The sequence below is a fragment of the Ranitomeya imitator genome, chromosome 9 (genome assembly GCF_032444005.1).
Source record: "Ranitomeya imitator isolate aRanImi1 chromosome 9, aRanImi1.pri, whole genome shotgun sequence".
NCBI lineage: Eukaryota > Metazoa > Chordata > Amphibia > Anura > Dendrobatidae > Ranitomeya > Ranitomeya imitator.
Genome location: NC_091290.1, coordinates 150,133,357 through 150,153,422, shown reverse-complemented (window position 1 = coordinate 150,153,422; position 20,066 = coordinate 150,133,357). Strand labels below are relative to the sequence as shown.

General features: G+C 47.0%; 1 protein-coding gene across 1 annotated transcript in view; it reads left to right on the top strand.

The window, feature by feature from the left end:
- The window catches only part of BANP (BTG3 associated nuclear protein), a 369,258-nt gene that overhangs the window by 201,565 nt on the left and 147,627 nt on the right, over positions 1-20,066 (top strand). Inside the window, exons 8-9 of the mRNA XM_069739403.1 lie at positions 2,281-2,448; positions 16,077-16,207. Of these exons, the coding sequence (XP_069595504.1) occupies positions 2,281-2,448; positions 16,077-16,207 (299 nt within the window). The remainder of the gene's footprint in view (positions 1-2,280; positions 2,449-16,076; positions 16,208-20,066) is intronic.

The window sequence follows — 20,066 nt, the reverse complement described above, 5'->3', positions numbered from 1 at the left end:
GCAAGCAGCGATGATGTTTGTCCGATGGTTGCTCTTATTTATTCGTTGTTATGTAGTAAACGTGGCGTCGATCTCGTGATTGGGGCTCTGTAGGGTGATGGGAAGACTGAAATTTACTGTTTGCCACGTGGTGAAGTCGAGGGATCAATCCCAGCAGGTCCCAGGGTAGGAGTCGTACTACCTTAATCCCTTACAATTTAGGGTTTAATTCGCAGGAAGCTGGAGAGTTCCTTCCCTGGTTATCTGGTATTAGTATCTGCAATAAGATACACCGTATTAATCTGCACCAGATTGTAACCACTGGCGATACTTTGTTCTGGAACAGAGTTTTATTCTTTTTTTTTTCTTTTGCTTTTTTACTTGTGTCTGTGCTTTCTTTTAATCGTCTCATTGGTTTTTATGTACATTTATTCCTCTGTATTTGTATGTTGTCCGTGTTCCCACATACTCACCTGTTGCAGGTTGTCCGTATTAGAAAAATAAAAGCCTAAGTTTTATTCTAAACATTAAGCAGACAATTGAGGGATTGGGGCGCTACGGACCCCCACAAGCATTAAAGGTCCCATTCAAAAGTTCTTAGAGCCACCAAGAACGTCTAGTCCCAATATCCTCCGATCTGTGGCTCATCGGGTGAGTTGTATTTTTTTTTCTTCAGTTTTGTGGCCACTGGCACGGAGAGTTCACAGCACATCTACTACAGTTGAGTTTTAGAGGATTACAACTAGTGTTAGACCAGGAATGATTTTCCAGCATGTCGACCCCCTGCGATTTAACTGCGGCCGTCGTGTTGAGCACATGGGACTGAACGCACTTTAGTTCCAGCTCTTCATGCTTAATAGAAGCTTTTGGTTTCTCCTTTTCCATTTCTTTTGGCGCTCACGATGCAACATTTACCAGCACTGTACCTTTAGCAGGCAAAATCTTTTAAAGCTTCCAAAGAAACAGCATAAAGAACCCAAAATCCGGATGATTTAAGAATATGCCTCCACACTGCCAAGGAGCAAGCTGTCAGAAGCCGTAGTTTATCTCAGCTCTGCGGGTTGCAGGTTTCATGGCTACACACCCATATAGTGCTGGGATGGTGTGCTGCCATACTGGGGTTGGGGGATGGGAGATCGGCTGCGTCTCTTACTATAAGATGCCGAGCGCTGCAGTTTATAATAATAATAATAATAATTTTATTTATATAGCGCCAACATATTCCGCAGCGCTTTACAAATTATAGAGGGGACTTGTACAGACAATAAACATTACATCATAACAGAAATACAGTTCAAAACAGATACCAGGAGGAGTGAGGGCCCTGCTCGCAAGCTTACAAACTATGGGAGGTTTAGCTTACTAGACCTTGCAAATTCACTATTTCAGGCAATTCCTGCAGTGTGCCGGCGGCAGCTTCGCTCCAGTGTCTGCGGGAGTCTGAGTTTCCCTGCAATGATGTTATAACTTTGGCCCCGACATAGGTCATGCAGCCAAACATCTGTATATGCTGTATTGCAGCATATTACATGGGATTACAATGGGACCTGCAGGCTCCCGCGACAAGCACGTCATATACAGTCCAACAGCAATGACACCTGTCACGCTGCTGCAGTGCAGGTGCAGGCTCCACTAGATGGCAGTAGAGTGGAAGCAGGGCTGCACCTAATCAGAGCTGGCCTGCAGTGCAGCAGTGAAGCCACCACAGGTGGCAGCGGAATAGTCAAGCAAGCCGGGTCAAATCCTAGAGTGTAGCGCAGTACCAAATGAATAAGCAAACTCGCGGTCAAAGACAAGTCAGGGAGTCCAGAACGGATTAGCCAAAAGACAGAAGCAGGTCAGGATACCAGCCAAGTCAAAACCAGGGAGTAAGCACACTAAAGGGAAACACCGAGTCAAAACGGGAATAGGGGAAAACAGAGACACGGGTTCAGACAGCAAACGCAGCAGAAACAAATCAGAGACAGCTACAGCAGCACTAGGCAAAAACTATAAGTGGCATCGCCTGCAGGAAGCAGCAGTGATAAATAGCCAACCTGAACCCAGACAAAGGCTGAGAAAGGTTAACTCTTGACTTGACCAGACCGGGAAAAAGGGAAAACAGGACTCAAAACCCGGACTGGATCATTACAACACCCCAGTCACTATCAGTGTACCGTACAGTGATCTTCAGCCACACAACCTGTGACACAACCAAAAGCAGTGTATTCCCAGTCTTAGAAATTGGACATCTCCTCTTATGCCTGCCCCTAGTTCGGTACCTTCGGTAACATGATAGTTTTGTTTTTTTTCTCATCGCAGGTCACCTGTTCCACAAATTCAGAATTACAGAATCGGATTGGTATAGAATCAAACAGAGCATCGACTCAAAGTGCCGCACAGCCTGGCGGCGGAAACAGAGAGGGCAAAGCCTGGCAGTAAAGAGCTTCTCCAGACGGACGCCATCGAATTCATCATACAATGCCACAGGTGAGCGGCCGCCATGTCTCCGACTGTGCAGGCACAATATGATGACATATTATATGTTTCTGCAGGTCACAATATTAGAGAATTCAGGCTTAGTAGATTTGTTCCCCTCATTTACAAAGCAGGTCTCGTTCTGTAGGACGCAGCAGCTCCGGTGTCAGTGGGCACAATGTCATTGTAATGTAATGCGCCATTTCCGCTGCGGTATTGCCAGGAAACTGAATGCTTGCTGACCGTTTCCTCTGCAGAGTATTACTCGATCACCAGCTTATAGGTATATAGTCAGGAGCTGGATATATCTACAGTCAGTGTACGTCATTATCGTGGGCGGTGGTGCTAGGATGTGACGGCACTACGTCCTCCTGACCACATTTTAGCATTATGAGCACAGGTGACCGCAATCATCACTTTGCTGAAACATTTCACGCAGGATCCCGATGTTTACTTGCTTCGTCCCCGGTCTGCTGAGTTGTGGAAGAGCTGAACATCCTATATTGAAAGCAGCAATTTGGAGCCTTTCCCAGATACAAGGGGAGCAGAATTTATTCCCTGCACCGGTCTTTTGGCTGCACAGAATAACCACTGTATCTTCAGCATCGGAAGCCAAAATCTGATTTTTATGGAAAAATTCAGTGTGATTTAATTCCGGGAGACTGAAATGGAAATACGTGAAATGTTCATTGTTACAATCTCTGGTTTAAAAGAATCGCTGGATCTGAAGGTCTCGTATCATCCGAGTGCTAGACAGTGCTCTATCAGACGGGTGTAAGCGCCACCAGTGGCATAACTAGAGTCTGATGGTCCTCGGCAAAATTTGGATCAGGACCCCCGCATCCTAATTTTATATACGGTATATATATGGTCATAGTCAAAAGTGTTGGTACTCTTGAAATTTTTCCAGAAAACTATGCATTTCTCCCAGAAAATTATTGCAATTACGCATGTTTATATCTTTGTGTGTATTGGAACAACATTAAAAAAATAAGAAAAGGCAAATTGAACACAATTTCACACAAAACCCCAAAAACGGGCCTGATAAAATTGTTGGCACTTTTCCATAAACAACTTTGTTTCCACCATGTGATGCTCGTTAAGTCACCTGTGGCAAGTAACAGGTGTGGGCAATATGAAAATCACACCTGAAACCAGATAAAAAGGGGAGAAGTTGACTCCATCTATGCTTTATAGAATGTGTGTACCACACTAAGCATGGGGAACAAAAAGAAGAGAAGCGAACGGGTCTGAGGACGTGAGAACCAAAATTGTTGAACAATATCAACAATCTCAAGAGATCTTGATGTTCCTTTGTCCACAGTGCGCAACATAATCAAGATGTTTACAACCCATGGCACTACAGCTAATCTCTCTGGTTGTGGACAGCAGAGAACAATTGATGAAAGGTTGCAACGCAGGATAGTCCGGATGGTGAATAAGCAGCCCCAATCAAAGTCCAAAGAAATCCAAGCTGTCCTGCATGCTTAGGGGGCATCAGTGTCAGCACAAACTATCCGTCCACATGTGAATGAAATGAAACACTATGGCAGGAGAGCCCAGAGGACATCGCAGCTGACACAGAGACATAAAAAAGCTAGACGGCAGTTTGTCAAAATGTATGTCAGGACGCCAAAATTCTTTCATTCTACTGTTTACCAAAAATTGAATAATGCCTATAAAGAAAAGAACACAGTACCTACAGTCAAGTATGGTGGAGGCTCAAAGATGTTTTGGGATTGTTTTGTTGCCTCTGGCACTAGGATTCTAGTGCCCAGTTAAAGAAGCCCAGCGAGATGGATAGAAACAAAGCGCTGGACAAAGTGACAGCAATGAGTCCGGATCTAAATCCCATTGGTCACCTGTGGAGAGATCTTAAAATTACTGGTGGGAGAAGGTGAAATATGAGACCTAGAGCAGATTGTAAGAAGAGTCCAAAATCCCTTCTGAGAGGAGTAAGAAGCTTCTGGATGGTTATAGGAAGCGACTGATTGCAGTTATTTATTCTAAAGGGGGCAACCAAATATTAAGGACGATGCCAACAATTTTGTCTGGCTCATTTTTGGGGTTATGGGTGAAATTATGTCCAATTTGCCTTTTTTCTTGTTCCACTACTCACAAAGGATATAAATGTGTGTATAACAAAACATGTGTAAATGCAATAATTTTCTGGGAGAAATGCTTACGTTTTCACTTCTGGTCATGACTGCATTGGTCGGCCAGCTCACATCTGTAGTGTTTGGGCGCCTCTACATTATGGCGATTTGATCATTTTCGCGGTGTATTTGGCAGTTGGAGTGACCTCCTCCAGGGAAGTGATGCAGTGGTTAAGTATCACACAGTTGGGCCTTAGGTTTGGGAGCCACCTTGTTGTGATCTTGCTGTGACATGATCTATGATGGCGGTTTCTGTGAGATTATTTGGCCAGGAGCTGAAATCACCTTTTGCTTTCCCATGGCAGCCCTGAACGTATCGGTTCAGAAAATTCTGACCTAGCTGTACGAGGAGACCTCGTCATGATGATCGTCCATCCTGACGAAAACTTGGGACGGTTGTTGGATATGGAGGTCGTTTGTCTATGACCAATGCAGTCATTGAAGATTGGAGGCCGATGTGATCGGCGGGTGCCCCCGGCCCGTGTCGGTCAGTCTGCGGTATGGCAGCATGCGTGGCTTTACTGTCAGTCATTCCTGGACATACGTCTCCTTCCGGTCCTCACCTTCTGTTTTATCATTACCACGTTATTTATGGACAACTGCTTGGACGTTATCACCATTAATGCGAATGCTGGAAATCTAGACGCTTGGATGCAAGCGGGATCTGAGTCTTCCAATCCGAATATCTGGTGCCAGACGGACATAATCTCCCACAAATCTTGTTAATTGGATTTAGCATCAGATGGAAAATATTTACTGTGGGTTGTGGATGTAAATGCGACAGGAGAAGTCATTCTGAGTAGGAGACCACAAGTCCCAGCACACGCATATACAATCTGGAATGTTTTCTTCAGTTACAAACCTTACCAAATATCTTGGCATCATTTTTACCCCCCGCTTTATTGTCATTGTGGAATTGCAGACTGTAAATTGAATCTGCCCAAACATTCCTGGTGTACGTCAGAACCGAGCATTGTAGGTTTCCGTGATATTGGTGCCGTATTTTCCACTAGCGTCCTAGAAGATCCCGCCAGCTCCTAAGTATCGCTGACTGACAGCTGGGAGCATGTGAATAAGAATGCTGCGTACATTTGCCGAGAACTCTGGCCGCCCTTTAACCTCCTCGCAGAACGGAGCGCGGCTGCCTTCTCTAAACATCTTTTATTTCTGCTCGCTGCGATACTCGCCGTGTAGAATTTCAGCCATTTACAATTATTCCTAAACTTCGAGAAAAACAAACGATAAAAACAATGGAAAAAAAAAAAAAAAGCTCCAGAGCGCAGGAGAGGAGCCAGTGCGCGGCTCACTGGAGGCTGATGGATGTTGTCGGCTTCTCGGCGAGATGAACGATGCCTTGATTTCACATTTGGCGGCGATACTGTTTGTGTCGGATGTGTCTCTCATCTGCAGAAAGGTGATACTCAAGAGACACGGTGCTTATACACAAACCCAAAAAGCATCGCCTCCGTACCGGATAGTTCATGCGTCACAAATGGCTAAAACACATTTGGTAATGTGAAAAGCTGCGATTGGATTGAAGCCTCTTATAACTGTTCACAGTAATGCGCGCGGAGGCCACGCTGTCCCTGGAGCATCACGGCTGCTGAGGCAGTAATGCTCAGGTGCGATACCTGCACATCTTCTCATTACCGAATAATAACATCACGTGGACATGCCAGAGACATAAATCTTTTCTACTATGGAGCTAACGTGGGGTAAATCTAGGCTGATGGTTTCACTTCCCCTTCGGGCCTTTGGGACTGTGAACCAGTCTTCAGATTAGTAAAAGAATGTGTTCAAGTCAGGAACTGCGAAGAATAATTGGAGCCGTGTGTGACGGCGCAGATGTGACTGTTCATCCGCTCCGTGCGACACAACACACCACATACTCAGGATTCGGAGCATTCTCTTACGGCAGTGCAAGCTTTTTTTTCTTCGATCTGTGGCGGCCTACGCTCCCCTCATCTTCTCTGTCGTTTTACAAATACTCATTTAGAGAATTACCTTTTTGGATTTCACTAATGTAAACCACATCTTATTATTAGATTAAAGCCGAGAAGTGGAATCTGGAAGGCAGAATTGAGTATTTCCTCCGAGCGGCCGCTCCAGTTGACTAAAGATTGCACATTACGATCTGTCTGGTTGAACTTTCGTTGACTTTTTGTGTCCATTTATCGCTGGAGGGGTATGAACAGTGGACCAGTAACACGACTGCACAAACTATTAAATGTTACCTAAGACACTGGCTGTAAAACCGTGGTTGGGAAGAAGACGTCCGTGTGCGACGTGCCGAGAAATAGGAGCTGTTTATTCAGCATGGACGCTATACCTAGACATGGGCCGCCTGTCGGATAGACCTCGATCAAGGCATTAATAGGTCAAGGCTTATTTGACGGTAACATGGCTGACTACTCAGCAGAGATTTTTATTACCTTTCAGCTTCATTTAGAACTGAATAAAAAAGCAGCGTTTGAGGCCGGACTTGGCATGTACAAACACGGGCTCGTCGTTATAATAGATTGGTACAATATGTTTTCAGCTTTTGATTGGCAAACGTTTGTTTGTAATGTTTTTCTACGCGTTTGACCCGTCAAGCCACATTAGCTCTGAAATTCCATTTACGGAGGAGAGAAGGCGGAAAAATAATAAAATGTAGACTGCTGGGTTTTTGTAGGCAACTCAGATTTTTTTGTGTGGTCCATTTTTCTTTAGTGTTCAAAGGTGAATATTCTTTTTTGTGTATTTAGGGGGAAAATTAAGAACTGCCATAGTGGAAGTTGGTCAAGTATAGAAAAATTACCAATATTTGTTAAAAGCAACCAATGATTACCGAACGGAGATCTGAAGGTTTAGTAAATGAAGTTTGTGCTGCAGTTGTCAGTATCTATGATAGCTGTTCTTATGTCGTTGTCAGGCCGGCGGGGGACAATGCTGTACTTATGTCGGGCCGGTGGGGGGCAATTCTGTACTTGTCGGACCGGTGGGGGGCAAAGCTGTACTTATGTCAGGTCGGCGGGGGGCAATGCAGTATGTATGTCAGGCCGGCGGGGGACAATGCTGTACTTGTGTCAGACCGGTGGGGGACAATGCTGCACTTGTGCAGATCGGCAGGTGGCAATGCTGTACTTGTAAATAAAAAAGTAGAAAAAATGCAATAGCACTCACCAATCAGTGGCAATTCAAACGTCCTTTATTGGAACATATAGCAAAACATCTTCGCGGTTCAAGGGAGGGAGTGAGAGAGGGAGTGCGACAGGCAAGACGACGACGGCCGCTGATACGAGCGCTTCCACGGTTTCACGCAAGCACCGCCTTTCATCTGACCGGACTACCTTATGTTGGGAAACTCTCCACATCGAGTTATTAATCTCTGGAAAGTCAAGCTGTGCCGCTTACTTTTTTTCTTTTTTTTTTCTTTTCTTGGCTTGGACATTTAATGCTGTACTTGTGTCGGACCGTTGGGAGACAAAGCTGTACTTGTGTCGGACCGTTGGGGGACAATGCTGTACTTGTGTTGGATCGGTGGGGGACTCCTGCACTTGTGTCAGACCGGTGGGGGGCAAAGCTGTATTTGTGTCAGACCAGTGGGGGACAATGCTGTACTTGTGTAGGACTGGTGGGGGTAATGCTGTACTTGTCAGACCAGTGGGGGGGGGGCAATTCTGCACTTGTGTCAGACCGGTGGGGGGGCAATGCTGTACTTGTGTCAGACCAGTGGGGGGCAATGCTGCACTTGTGTCAGACCGGTGGGGGTAATGCTGCACTTGTGTCAGACCAGTGGGGGACAATGCTGTACTTGTGTAGGACCGGTGGGGGGAAATTCTGTACTTGTGTAGGACCAGTGGGGGGGCAATGCTGTACTTGTGTAGGACCGGTGGGGGGCAATGCTGTACTTGTGTAGGACCGGTGGTGGACAATGCTGTACTTGTGTAGGACCGGTGGTGGACAATGCTGTACTTGTGGTGGGCAATGCTGTACTTGTGTAGGACCGGTGGTGGACAATGCTGTACTTGTGGTGGGCAATGCTGTACTTGTGTAGGACCGGTGGGGGGCAATGCTGTACTTGTGTAGGACCGGTGGGGGGCAATGCTCTACTTGTGTAGGACCGGTGGGGGGCAATGCTGTACTTGTGTAGGACCGGTGGGGGGCAATGCTGTACTTGTGTAGGACCGGTGGTGGGCAATGCTGTACTTGTGTAGGACCGGTGGGGGGCAATGCTGTACTTGTGTAGGACCGGTGGGGGGCAATGCTCTACTTGTGTAGGACCGGTGGGGGGCAATGCTCTACTTGTGTAGGACCGGTGGGGGGCAATGCTGTACTTGTGTAGGACCGGTGGGGGGCAATGCTGTACTTGTGTAGGACCGTTGGGGCGCAATGCCCCTTTGTGATACCACCAAGTAGGACATTTGTTAATGAGGTTGAAAATTAAATGTTGAAATTATATTAAAAAGCTTCAGAACTTTACATGACATGGTGAATATAAGCTTTATTTGCAGGATAGAGGAATTTTTGTTTTTGCGTTTTTTTTTTTTTTACCACTTCTTCCAAGAGCCATAACTAGGGTATTTATCTGCCAACATCGCCATCTGAGGGATTGTTTTGTTGCAGGACGAGTTGTAGTTTTTAATGGCACGATTCATTTTACCATATAATGTACTGAAAACTGGGAAAAAAAATTCCAAATGCGGGAGAATTATGGAAAAACACAACACAACTTCGACATGTTTTGGGGTTTTTGTTTTTACGGTGTTAATTATGTCTTGAAATGACCGGTCATCATCATCCACATTGGTTGGAGGGAACAAAGCGAGTTCAGCCACTGAGCGGATGTCGAGAATGGGCTAAGAATGTAGTGAAGTGCCAATGTGTCCATCCGAGATTTCCTTCAATTACATTGATTTATATATTATATTACTTTAATACAATCTCACCCCATCTAAAAAACAAACAAAAACAAAACACCGCCATACAACGAGTGCTGTCAGGCCTAGACATCTACATGGCTGGAGAGGTTATGAGCCGACCTTTACTTTTTCTCCATTGACCACTTTGCTGTAGCGATCGACAGGCACTTTGGGGGGTAATTAATCGCAGAGCTGCCTCCTTGCACTGAGCAACTGGAACAGATTGTCGGGATCACAGAAACTTTGGGTCCCAGTTTTTCCTCTGGCACGATGGTTTGGAAACGTTGCACTTGGTTGTGCAAGAGTCTACGAGCGCTTCACTTTGTGCTGCGCTCTCTACAGCCAGCTTCTAATCTTCGCAGCATATGTGTTCTGCTGTATTCGTCTCCTCCCGAGGGCGGTGAGCCCGGCCCTGTCACTGTGTGTTAGCTGCCAGCCTTTCTTACGATGGCGATTCAGATCATCGGTCATTTCGACTAACGGTTTTTCCTGTCCCTTGTAGGATTCCTGAGATCATATTGAACTTTTCTGCAAAATTCAAAGCTTTTCCTTTACAGTTCAATCAGTTTTGCAGTTGTTAAAGGCTCCAGATTTGGTCAACAGATGAACTGTGAAGCCGCAGTAAAACCGGATATCGTGCCAAATCGCTCTTCCAAGCCTGCATAACAAATTACTTTGATTGTTTAACTCTGACGATATTTTCCTACGGGATTCTTATGTGCTGGATGGAGCCCATGGCTTTTAATTATCTGCCTCCCTTCTATTGTCACCCACATGTCCCTCCACTGGGTGCAAGTCCTTTCCGACACTAGGTAAATCATTGCCACTGACCTGCGTCCAGAGTTATAACGTACCATAATAAGAAGTGATGAAAATGTTACTACACAAGATGGCCCTGGGCTTTGTGGTGGTCGTGGGCGAGACAGGTTGGTCTCATTACTGTTCTCTATAAGTAATGGGAATCTTTTTCTAAATTCTTTGCTTAAACAAACATTGCCAGGCCACATCTAAAATTGTGAAGAAAAATAAGTGGATGAATCTTTAAAAACGTTAAATATTAAAGACCGTGCACCTGACCGATCAGGTGTGGGATCCCCAGCAGTGAGAGAGCGAGAAGAGAGAAGACAATGACAGTGAAATGACTACTGTCTAAACAGTGCTTTCACTAACCAAGTGTGAGGACGTCTTCAGATTCATCTGGAAGACCAACCGTGGTACCAGGTCAAGAAAACGTGGGAGGTTGTGTTATATGATGGCGAGATTGCATCCTCATTTACCTTGGAGAACCACAGACCTAACGAACGAGGATCTGGGCATATAAGAGCTGCATTCATTAGGTGCACAAGGAGAGCGCACTTATATCTTTGGACAGCGACGTCACTGACTTAGTAAGAGTAGTTTGAGTGAAAGTGAGGAAGGTAAAGACTGTAAATGCAGGGATAATCTGTAAGACATTATCCTCGGAAGGCACATGGACTCATCATGGTTAGGTTAGGTGGAACATGGTACCCTCTCGTCCAAATGTCTCCAGTATGTGGAAAGGCTGGATGGTTGTAGATTGTGTAGGCGAGAAGGCACAAAAAATTATAAAAGCCATCCCACCACGACAAGGTGTACCCAAATGGTCCTTTACTGTAGTGACTCACCTCGCTATGTGCAAGCAAGCCTCAGACTAGACGGGGGCAGAGCACGAGCTGACGGATCACAATGTTCTTCCCGGTGACTGGACCTCCACCAATCCTGTAAGTGAGGTGACTGCAAGCATCTGGACCTCCACCGATCCTATAAATGAGGTGACTGCAGGGATCCGGACCTCCACCCATGCTGTAAGTGAGGTGACTGCAGGGATCTGGACCTCCACCAATCCTATAAGTGAGGTGACTGCGGGGATCTAAACCTCCACCAATCCTATAAGTGAGGTGACTGCTGGGATCTGGACCTCCACCAATCCTATAAGTGAGGAGACTGCAGGGATCTGGACCTCCACCGATCCTGTAAGTGAGGTGACTGCAGGGATCTGGATCTCCACCCATCCTATAAGTGAGGTGACTGCAGGCATCCGGACCTCCACCTATCCTGTAAATGAGGTGACTGCAGGGATCCGGACCTCCACCTATCCGATAAGTGAGGTGACTGCAGGGATCCGGACCTCCACCGATCCTGTAAGTGAGGTGACTGCAGGGATCCGGACCTCCACCCATCCTGTAAGTGAGGTGACTGCAGGGATCAGGACCTCCACCCATCCTGTAAGTGAGGTGACTGCAGGGATCTGGACCACCACTTATCCTATAAATGAGGTAACTGCAGGGATCTGGACCTCCACCGATCCTATAAGTGAGGTGACTGCAGGGATCTGGACCTCCACCGATCCTATAAGTGAGGTGACTGCGGGGATCTGGACCTCCACCAATCCTATAAGTGAGGTGACTGCAGGGATCTGGACCTCCACCGATCCTATAAGTGAGGTGACTGCGGGGATCTGGACCTCCACCAATCCTATAAGTGAGGTGACTGCAGGGATCTGGACCTCCACCAATCCTGTAAGTGAGGTGACTGCAGGGATCTGGACCTTCACTTATCCTATAAATGAGGTAACTGCAGGGATCTGGACCTCCACCGATCCTATAAGTGAGGTGACTGCAGGGATCTGGACCTCCACCAATCCTATAAGTGAGGTAACTGCAGGGATCTGGACCTCCACCGATCCTATAAGTGAGGTGACTGCAGGGATCTGGACCTCCACCAATCCTATAAGTGAGGTGACTGCAGGGATCTGGACCTCCATCGATCCTGTAAGTGAGGTGACTGCAGGGATCTGGACCTCCACCCATCCTATAGGTGAGGTGACTGCAGGGATCTGGACCTCCACCCATCCTATAGGTGAGGTGACTGCAGGGATCTGGACCTCCACCCATCCTATAGGTGAGGTGACTGCAGGGATCTGGACCTCCACCGGTCCTATAAGTGAGGTGACTGCAGGGATCTATGGTTATCCTTGCGTGGAGGCCACCAGCTTAGTGACTGGAGATGAGCTGAGATCGATGCTGGCCCCATACTTACAGACACTGACACTTATCTGCGGAGAAACATTCAGCCACTAATGCAGATTTCTCCTGTTCACAATTGCTTCTTCTCATAATCTGAGTTACATGTATAGAAGTGTCCTCCGGTGGGATATATGACCTTACCAGTGATGTAATCCCACCCTCGGAGTGCAGTATACATGTCACTGCCTCGCGGTTTAATGATCAGCTTAGTATATGGCTCTTTCACTGTCTGCGCCCATCTTCCTGCAGTGTAATATTAGGCAGGAATGCCGCGGCCATAACTCACCTCGGAGGATTGTGACCCATACACAGGATGCTGGAGTGAGTTATTCCCTGCCGGGAGGACGCTGATGCCTTCTACAGGACACCTGACATCCATCAGCCACTGGCCCCTATATCATCTCTTTTGTGTTGCACCTTTATCCTGGAGGGGCAGCCGTTATAATATACGACCCTGACGGCTGCTCCGTGTGCTTGGTGCGCAGAGGCTGATGAGCCGCCCCTGACAAGTCTCTGTCATCTGCTCTTAAATAATATATTCCTCCCAATCGTGCTGTTATTTTCCACCTATACACGTGTTATTCAGTCCTTGACTTTCTGCAGCCGCTCGTTTGGATCGGGGCGTGCAGACTTAGTGCTCACTGGCTGAGGATGGATGTAATAAAGTATATAAAGCTTCTTTATTATAGAGCTCCCAGTAATGATATCCCCTTATAGGTCTGTGATTGGCCTGAGAAGGCCGCCATCTTTATTATAGCAGAAGTATAACAATGTGTTTGGTACCATCTGTCTCATCTGGTGCTTGGGATGTGACATGTCGGGGTCTCCCATCTATAATATATGGGAGGTCAGGATTTTAAAAAGCAGAAAGATCTTCAAATATATCTCATTTTCTAATGATTGATTCAAGGTGTGGATGAAGAGCTTTGGAAAAAAGCCCAAGGAGCCCTGCCCCGGGGTGAGGAATGCGAGTCACGGGGTTACAGGGGGAGAGACCAATTCCACAATATTGGCAGGTTGGAGCACGATTGTAAAAATGTCAGCCCGGTGCAAGTGTTACAGGAAGGAAGCAAAATGCTGCGGAGCAGGGACTACTGGAGACTCACTGAGGTGGAGTTTCATATATGCAAAAAATGACTAAGGCCATGTTCACACCTTGCTTTTTTGAGTAAGTGCAAAAACAGTAGACATTAGAAAGCCTTGGCGCTCTCCTCTATTGTGTATATGACACATGGAGAAGGCCAAACAGGAGGAAACTCCAAACCTTACATGACGGAGGTAAGAGCCACACCTGAGACGAGACGGGTGTACCCCTGCAATGCCTTTCTTCTGGGACCCCTGTACTGTAGGATGCAGCAGAGCAGATCTGGGACAGTCACATCCTGCGAGACGGGACAGTCACATCCTGCGAGGCGGGACGGTCTCATCCTGCGAGGTGAGACTGTCGCATCCTGCGAGGCGTAATGGTCTCATCCTGCGAGGCGAGACGGTCACATCCTGCGAGGCGGGACGGTCTCATCCTGCGAGGCAGGATGGTCGCATACTGCGAGGCAGGACGGTCTCATCCTGCGAGGCGAGACGGTTGCATCCTGCGAGGTGGGACGGTCACACGGTCACATCCTGCGAGGCGAGACGGTCACATCCTGCGAGGCGGGACGGTCTCATCCTGCGAGGCAGGAAGGTCGCATACTGCGAGGCGGGACGGTCTCATCCTGCGAGGTGAGACGGTCGCATCCTGCGAGGTGGGACGGTCTCATCCTGCAAGGCGAGACGGTCACATCCTGCGAGGGGGGACGGTCTCATCCTGCGAGGCGAGACGGTCGCATCCTGCGAGGCGGGACGGTCTCATCCTGCGAGGCAGGAAGGTCGCATACTGCGAGGCAGGACGGTCTCATCCTGCGAGGCGAGACGGTTGCATCCTGCGAGGTGGGACGGTCACACGGTCACATCCTGCGAGGCGAGACGGTCACATCCTGCGAGGCGGGACGGTCTCATCCTGCGATGCAGGATGGTCGCATACTGCGAGGCGGGACGGTCTCATCCTGCGAGGTGAGACGGTCGCATCCTGCGAGGAGGGACGGTCTCATCCTGCGAGGCGAGACGGTCACATCCTGCGAGGGGGGACGGTCTCATCCTGCGAGGCGAGACGGTCGCATCCTGCGAGGCGGGACGGTCGCATCCTGCGAGGCGGGACGGTCGCATCCTGCGAGGCGGGACGGTCGCATCCTGCGAGGCGGGACGGTCGCATCCTGCGAGGCGGGACGGTCGCATCCTGCGAGGCGGGACAGTCTATAAAGCAGCGTTCAGACATGCCGGTATTACCCCATATGTGTTTATTTGTACACGGGATCTATAATAAAGTGACCCTACATCTTGGGAGGAAACGAGGTGACACTACACAGCTGCCGTACTCCAGAGGAGCTTTGTAGTCTCGCACTCCTGCGAGGCGAGACGGTTGCATCCTGCGAGGTGGGACGGTCACACGGTCACATCCTGCGAGGCGAGACGGTCACATCCTGCGAGGCAGGACGGTCTCATCCTGCGAGGCAGGATGGTCGCATACTGCGAGGCGGGACGGTCTCATCCTGCGAGGTGAGACGGTCGCATCCTGCGAGGTGGGACGGTCTCATCCTGCGAGTCGAGACGGTCACATCCTGCGAGGGGGGACGGTCTCATCCTGCGAGGCGAGACGGTCGCATCCTGCGAGGCGGGACGGTCGCATCCTGCGAGGCGGGAGGGTAGCATCCTGCGAGGCGGGACGGTCGCATCCTGCGAGGCGGGACGGTCGCATCCTGCGAGGCGGGACGGTCGCATCCTGCGAGGCGGGACAGTCTATAAAGCAGCGTTCAGACATGCCGGTATTACCCCATATGTGTTTATTTGTACACGGGGTCTATAATAAAGTGACCCTACATCTTGGGAGGAAACGAGGTGACACTACACAGCTGCCGTACTCCAGAGGAGCTTTGTAGTCTCACACTCTTCTACCAGCGATTTCCTCACATATCAAAATGCTATATTCTGAGCCCGAGAGATTACATTATGGGAACTTGTAAGTGCGAGAAGTCCTCCCTCATTATCCTGTGGATAATGGATAAATAGATGCATTCCTTAGAGCGTCCGGTCTGTGGATTTTATAAGAAGCCACACATGAAAATGCAAGGAGCCATCAGTGGTGACTCGGCCTCTTGAAGGTGTTTGATTCTTGCCATGCAGATGTGTGGCACAACTCACTAGCCGCACGTACGCCACGTCACGGCACCGGTAATTTTAATAAAAAATGCTGCAAATTAATAATACATTTTGGAACTGCATTCAACATTAGCCTAGGATCTGTTCTGCATGTCACAAAATAGGGTTAAAAATGGAAAAATCCTCCATAAATATTGTGCAAATATCACAACCCAACAAAGTTACTATTGTGGAGGATTATAGAGTCGTGTTCGGAGGCTTCTGCCGATTGACAGTGATGTGAATCGTATTACTTTTTGGTCTGTTTCATTGAAAGCCTCTGTGTCCATTGCCCCTTGCAGACGGTGTGCAGAACACGGTGTCGTCCTCCAGTGACCTGCAGCAGACGCCGCCCCAGGCCCTGCACTACGCCCTGGCCAATGCCCAGCAGGTGCAGTTCCACCAGATCGGCGAGGACGGGCAGGTCCAGGTGGTAAGTCTCTACGATGTGTTACACACTGGACAGCTGGCATTGCGTTCATGCATCAGATTAGTATCAGGGACATTATTGAACCATATTTGATCACGTCACTCTTTGGTCTCCCTGAGGGTGAAAACAAAAAATGGCAGCATGGGACATTAGACATGTGCAGACACATAAACCATAGAAGTGTCGAGATCGAGGGTGCCGCACTGTGAAGGTTGTAAATTCAGAGAACGATCCGTCCAATAAAGAGAAGCTTACTTCCTCTGGCGACTGATTCTTCCCAGAGAATGTTATTTCATCTCTCAGAACTGTCTCCGCTATTGTCAGCGATGGAGCGATGACACGTCGTTTCACAGTTGATAGCTGGAGCTTGGAGCAGAGTCGCAGTGATTTAAGTCTTGTGCAGAGATCACAAAGCCTCATGTAGAGAAGTGAAGTGAATGAACGATTATTTATGAGGTTATGGAGTCTCTTCGGAGACCGACCTGGCCGCTTTCATTTCCTTCCACGAAGCCTGATAGACTGATAGAAAGTCAGGTGTAAGTGTAGTGAGTGGCTGCCCTCCAGTCTCTGGATTCTAAATGTCCAGAGCTGCAAAAACAACAACTGGTCATTATCATGACGGCCTTCAATAGGAACATCAGAGTGTAGGGTTTTATACTCGCTCAGCTGCAGTTGAGGTAGGCATAGGAAATGGTTTCATTAAACTGTCCAGGCTGGTTTATTAGAAGCTCATAGGCTGCTCAGCATAAGCAAACAATACAACATTTGCCCACATAAAGTAAAAAAAAAAAAAAAAACAGAAAGTAAACAGTCCATTTAGTAGTGCGGGGTCCTACCACTCAGGTCAGTATCCTTCAGCAAACACACTGGAAGACTCCACACCTCCAGTCATAGACACTGACTGAGACACTTGGTCTCCATTTTATCTGCCGAACCACTCTGGGAATATGTGAGCAATCGGTCCCACCCATCTCTTTGACTGCTCGTAAAACCCGACCCTGATAAGCCCTAATAACTCTCTCTGCACTATATGTGCTGGAGCCTGCTTTCCTGGGCTTATATCACCGAAGCTACCAACCTCAATGATACATACTCAAGGACCTGTCCAGCTGACATCTTACAATAGTCATGGGCGAAAGCTGGAGATATTGTCTGGAGTCTTTACCTTTCAGAAAGTGAGAATTACATTTCCTCTATACTATTTTATTATTATTATACATTTTTATAGCGCCATTTATTCCATGGCGCTATACTTATTTATACTGCACTTATTTCAAGCCACAAATATATGGGTGATTCACACAGTGCAATTATCTTGTGGTTTTGTTGTATACAGTGGGGAAAATAAGTATTTGATACACTGCCGATTCTGCAACCTACAAAGAATGGAGAGAAGTGTAATTTTATTGTAGGTACACGTCACCTGTGAGTGACAGAATCTAAATATAAGAACCATAGAATCACATTGTAGGATTTTTACATAATTTGCATTTTATTGCATGAAATAAGTATTTGATACAATAAAAAAAAAAAAATCTTTGTTTGCAATTACAGAGGTCAGATGTTTCCTGTAGTTCTCAACCAAGTTTGCACACACTGCAGCAGGGATTTTGGCCCCCTCCTCCATACAGATCTTTCCGGTTTCGGGGCGGTCGCTGGGCAATATTGAGCTTCAGCTCCCTCCAAAGATTTTCTATTGGGATTAGGTCTGGAAACTGGCTAGGCCTCTCCAGGACCTCCAAATGCTTCTTACGGAGCCACTCCTTAGTTGCCCTTTCTGTGTGTTTGGAGTCGTTGTCATGCTGGAAGACCCAGTCATGACCCATCTTCAATGCTTTTACTGAAGGAAGGTGGTTGTTGGCCAAAATAGAGCAATACATGACCCCATCCATCCTGCCTTCAATACGTTGAAGTCGTCCTGTCCCCTTTGCAAAGAAGCACCCCCAAAGTATGATGTTTCCCCCACCATGCTTTACGGTTGGGATGGTGTTCTTGTGGGTTGTACTCATCCTTCTTCTTCCAAACACAGCAAGTGTAGTTGATACCAAAAAGTTATATTTTAGTCTCATCTGAACACATGACCTTCTCCCACGTCTCCTCTGGATCATCTAGATGGTCATTGGTGAACTTCAAACCTTCCTAGTAATGTGCTGGCGTGAGCAGGGGGGATTTTAATGCACAACGGTATAGTGTGTTACTAGCGGTAATGTTTGAGACTGTGGTCCCAGCTCTCTTCAGGTCATTGACCAGTTCCTCCCGTGTAGTTCTGGGCTGATTCCTGATCTTTCCCTGAATCATCTTTACCCCACGAGGGGAGCTCTTTCATGGAGCCTCTGACCGAGGAAGATTGACAGTCATCTTGTGTTTTTCCATATTCTAATAATTGAGCTAACAGTTGTTGCCTTCTCACTAAGCTGCTTTCCTATTGTTCTGTAGCCCATCCCAGGCTTGTGCAGGTCTACTATTTTGTTCCTGGTGTCCCTAGGCAGCTCTTTGGTCTTGGCCATGGTGGAGAGGTTGGAGTGTGATTGATTGTCTTTTATACAGGTTACGAGTTCAGACAGATGCAGTTAATTCAGGTAATAAGTGCAGAATAGGAGTCTTCTTACAGAAACACTAACAGGTCTGTGAGAGCTGAATTCTTGCTGGTTGGTAGGTGATCAAATACTTATTTCATGCAATAAAATGCAAACTAATTATGTAAAAATCATACAATGTGATTTTCTGGATTTTATTGTCAGATTCTGTCTCTCACAGGTGAAGTGTATCTATGATAAAAATTACAGACCTCTCCATTCTTTGTAGGGGGGAAAACTTGCAAAATAGTCAGGGTATCAAATACTTATTTTTCCCACTGTATATACCAGTGATGGCGAACCTTTTAGAGACCGAGTGACCAAACTGCACTCAAATACCCACTTATTTATCACAAAGTGCCAACACAGCTATTTAACCTGAATACTGAGGTTTAAGATTAGAAAAGCAACTCGTACATTAGCGCACTATTGAGTCTATAGCAAAGAGCTTGTAAGCACTGCACACCGAGCCCAAGATACCGGCCATTGATTGCAGTGAAGATCTGTTATTGAGAATGGAGAGGATTTTTAAACAAAAATAAAATTGCTAAGTTGTTTGTTTTTACAACCTCTTTGCAATTGTAACCCTTTATCATGATGAGAATAACCTTTAAAGCCAGGGATGTCAAACTCAGATACACAGAGGATCCAAGTTAAAAGCTTGCACAAAGTCGCAGGTCAACCTTGATATTTGTTAAAAAAAAAAAAGAAAAAAATGTCCACAATTAAGGAAGTTTTTCCTTATCAAATAAAACGATTAACTTTTGGAATTGTAGTGGAATGAAATATAGTGTGTTATGTAAGAGCAGTAAAAAGCATATGGCCCAATGGTCTAATTTAAATATGTAATAACAAAGGATAAAAAACCTTTAATAAACCAGATAAAGAATGATGCGAACAAAAGGGCTCCCAAACACAGTATGATACCCCCACAGTGAATTCCTCCTTCCGCACAGTATGATGACCCTACTGTACTCCCCTCCCTCAATCCCCCAAACAAAGAATGGTGACCTCATCACAGTATGATTCTCCAGCTGTATAACTGGGCCCTGCATTGCCTTCCATATGGTATAATGGCCCCACATAGTGCTCCATACAGTATAATGGCCCCACATAGTGCTCCATACAGTATAATAGCCGCACATAGTCCTCCATACAGTATAGTAGTTCCACATAGTGCTCCATACAGTATAATGGCCCACATAGTGCTCCATACAGTATAATGGCCCCACATAGTGCTCCATACAGTATAATGGCCCCACATAGTGCTCCATACAGTATAATAG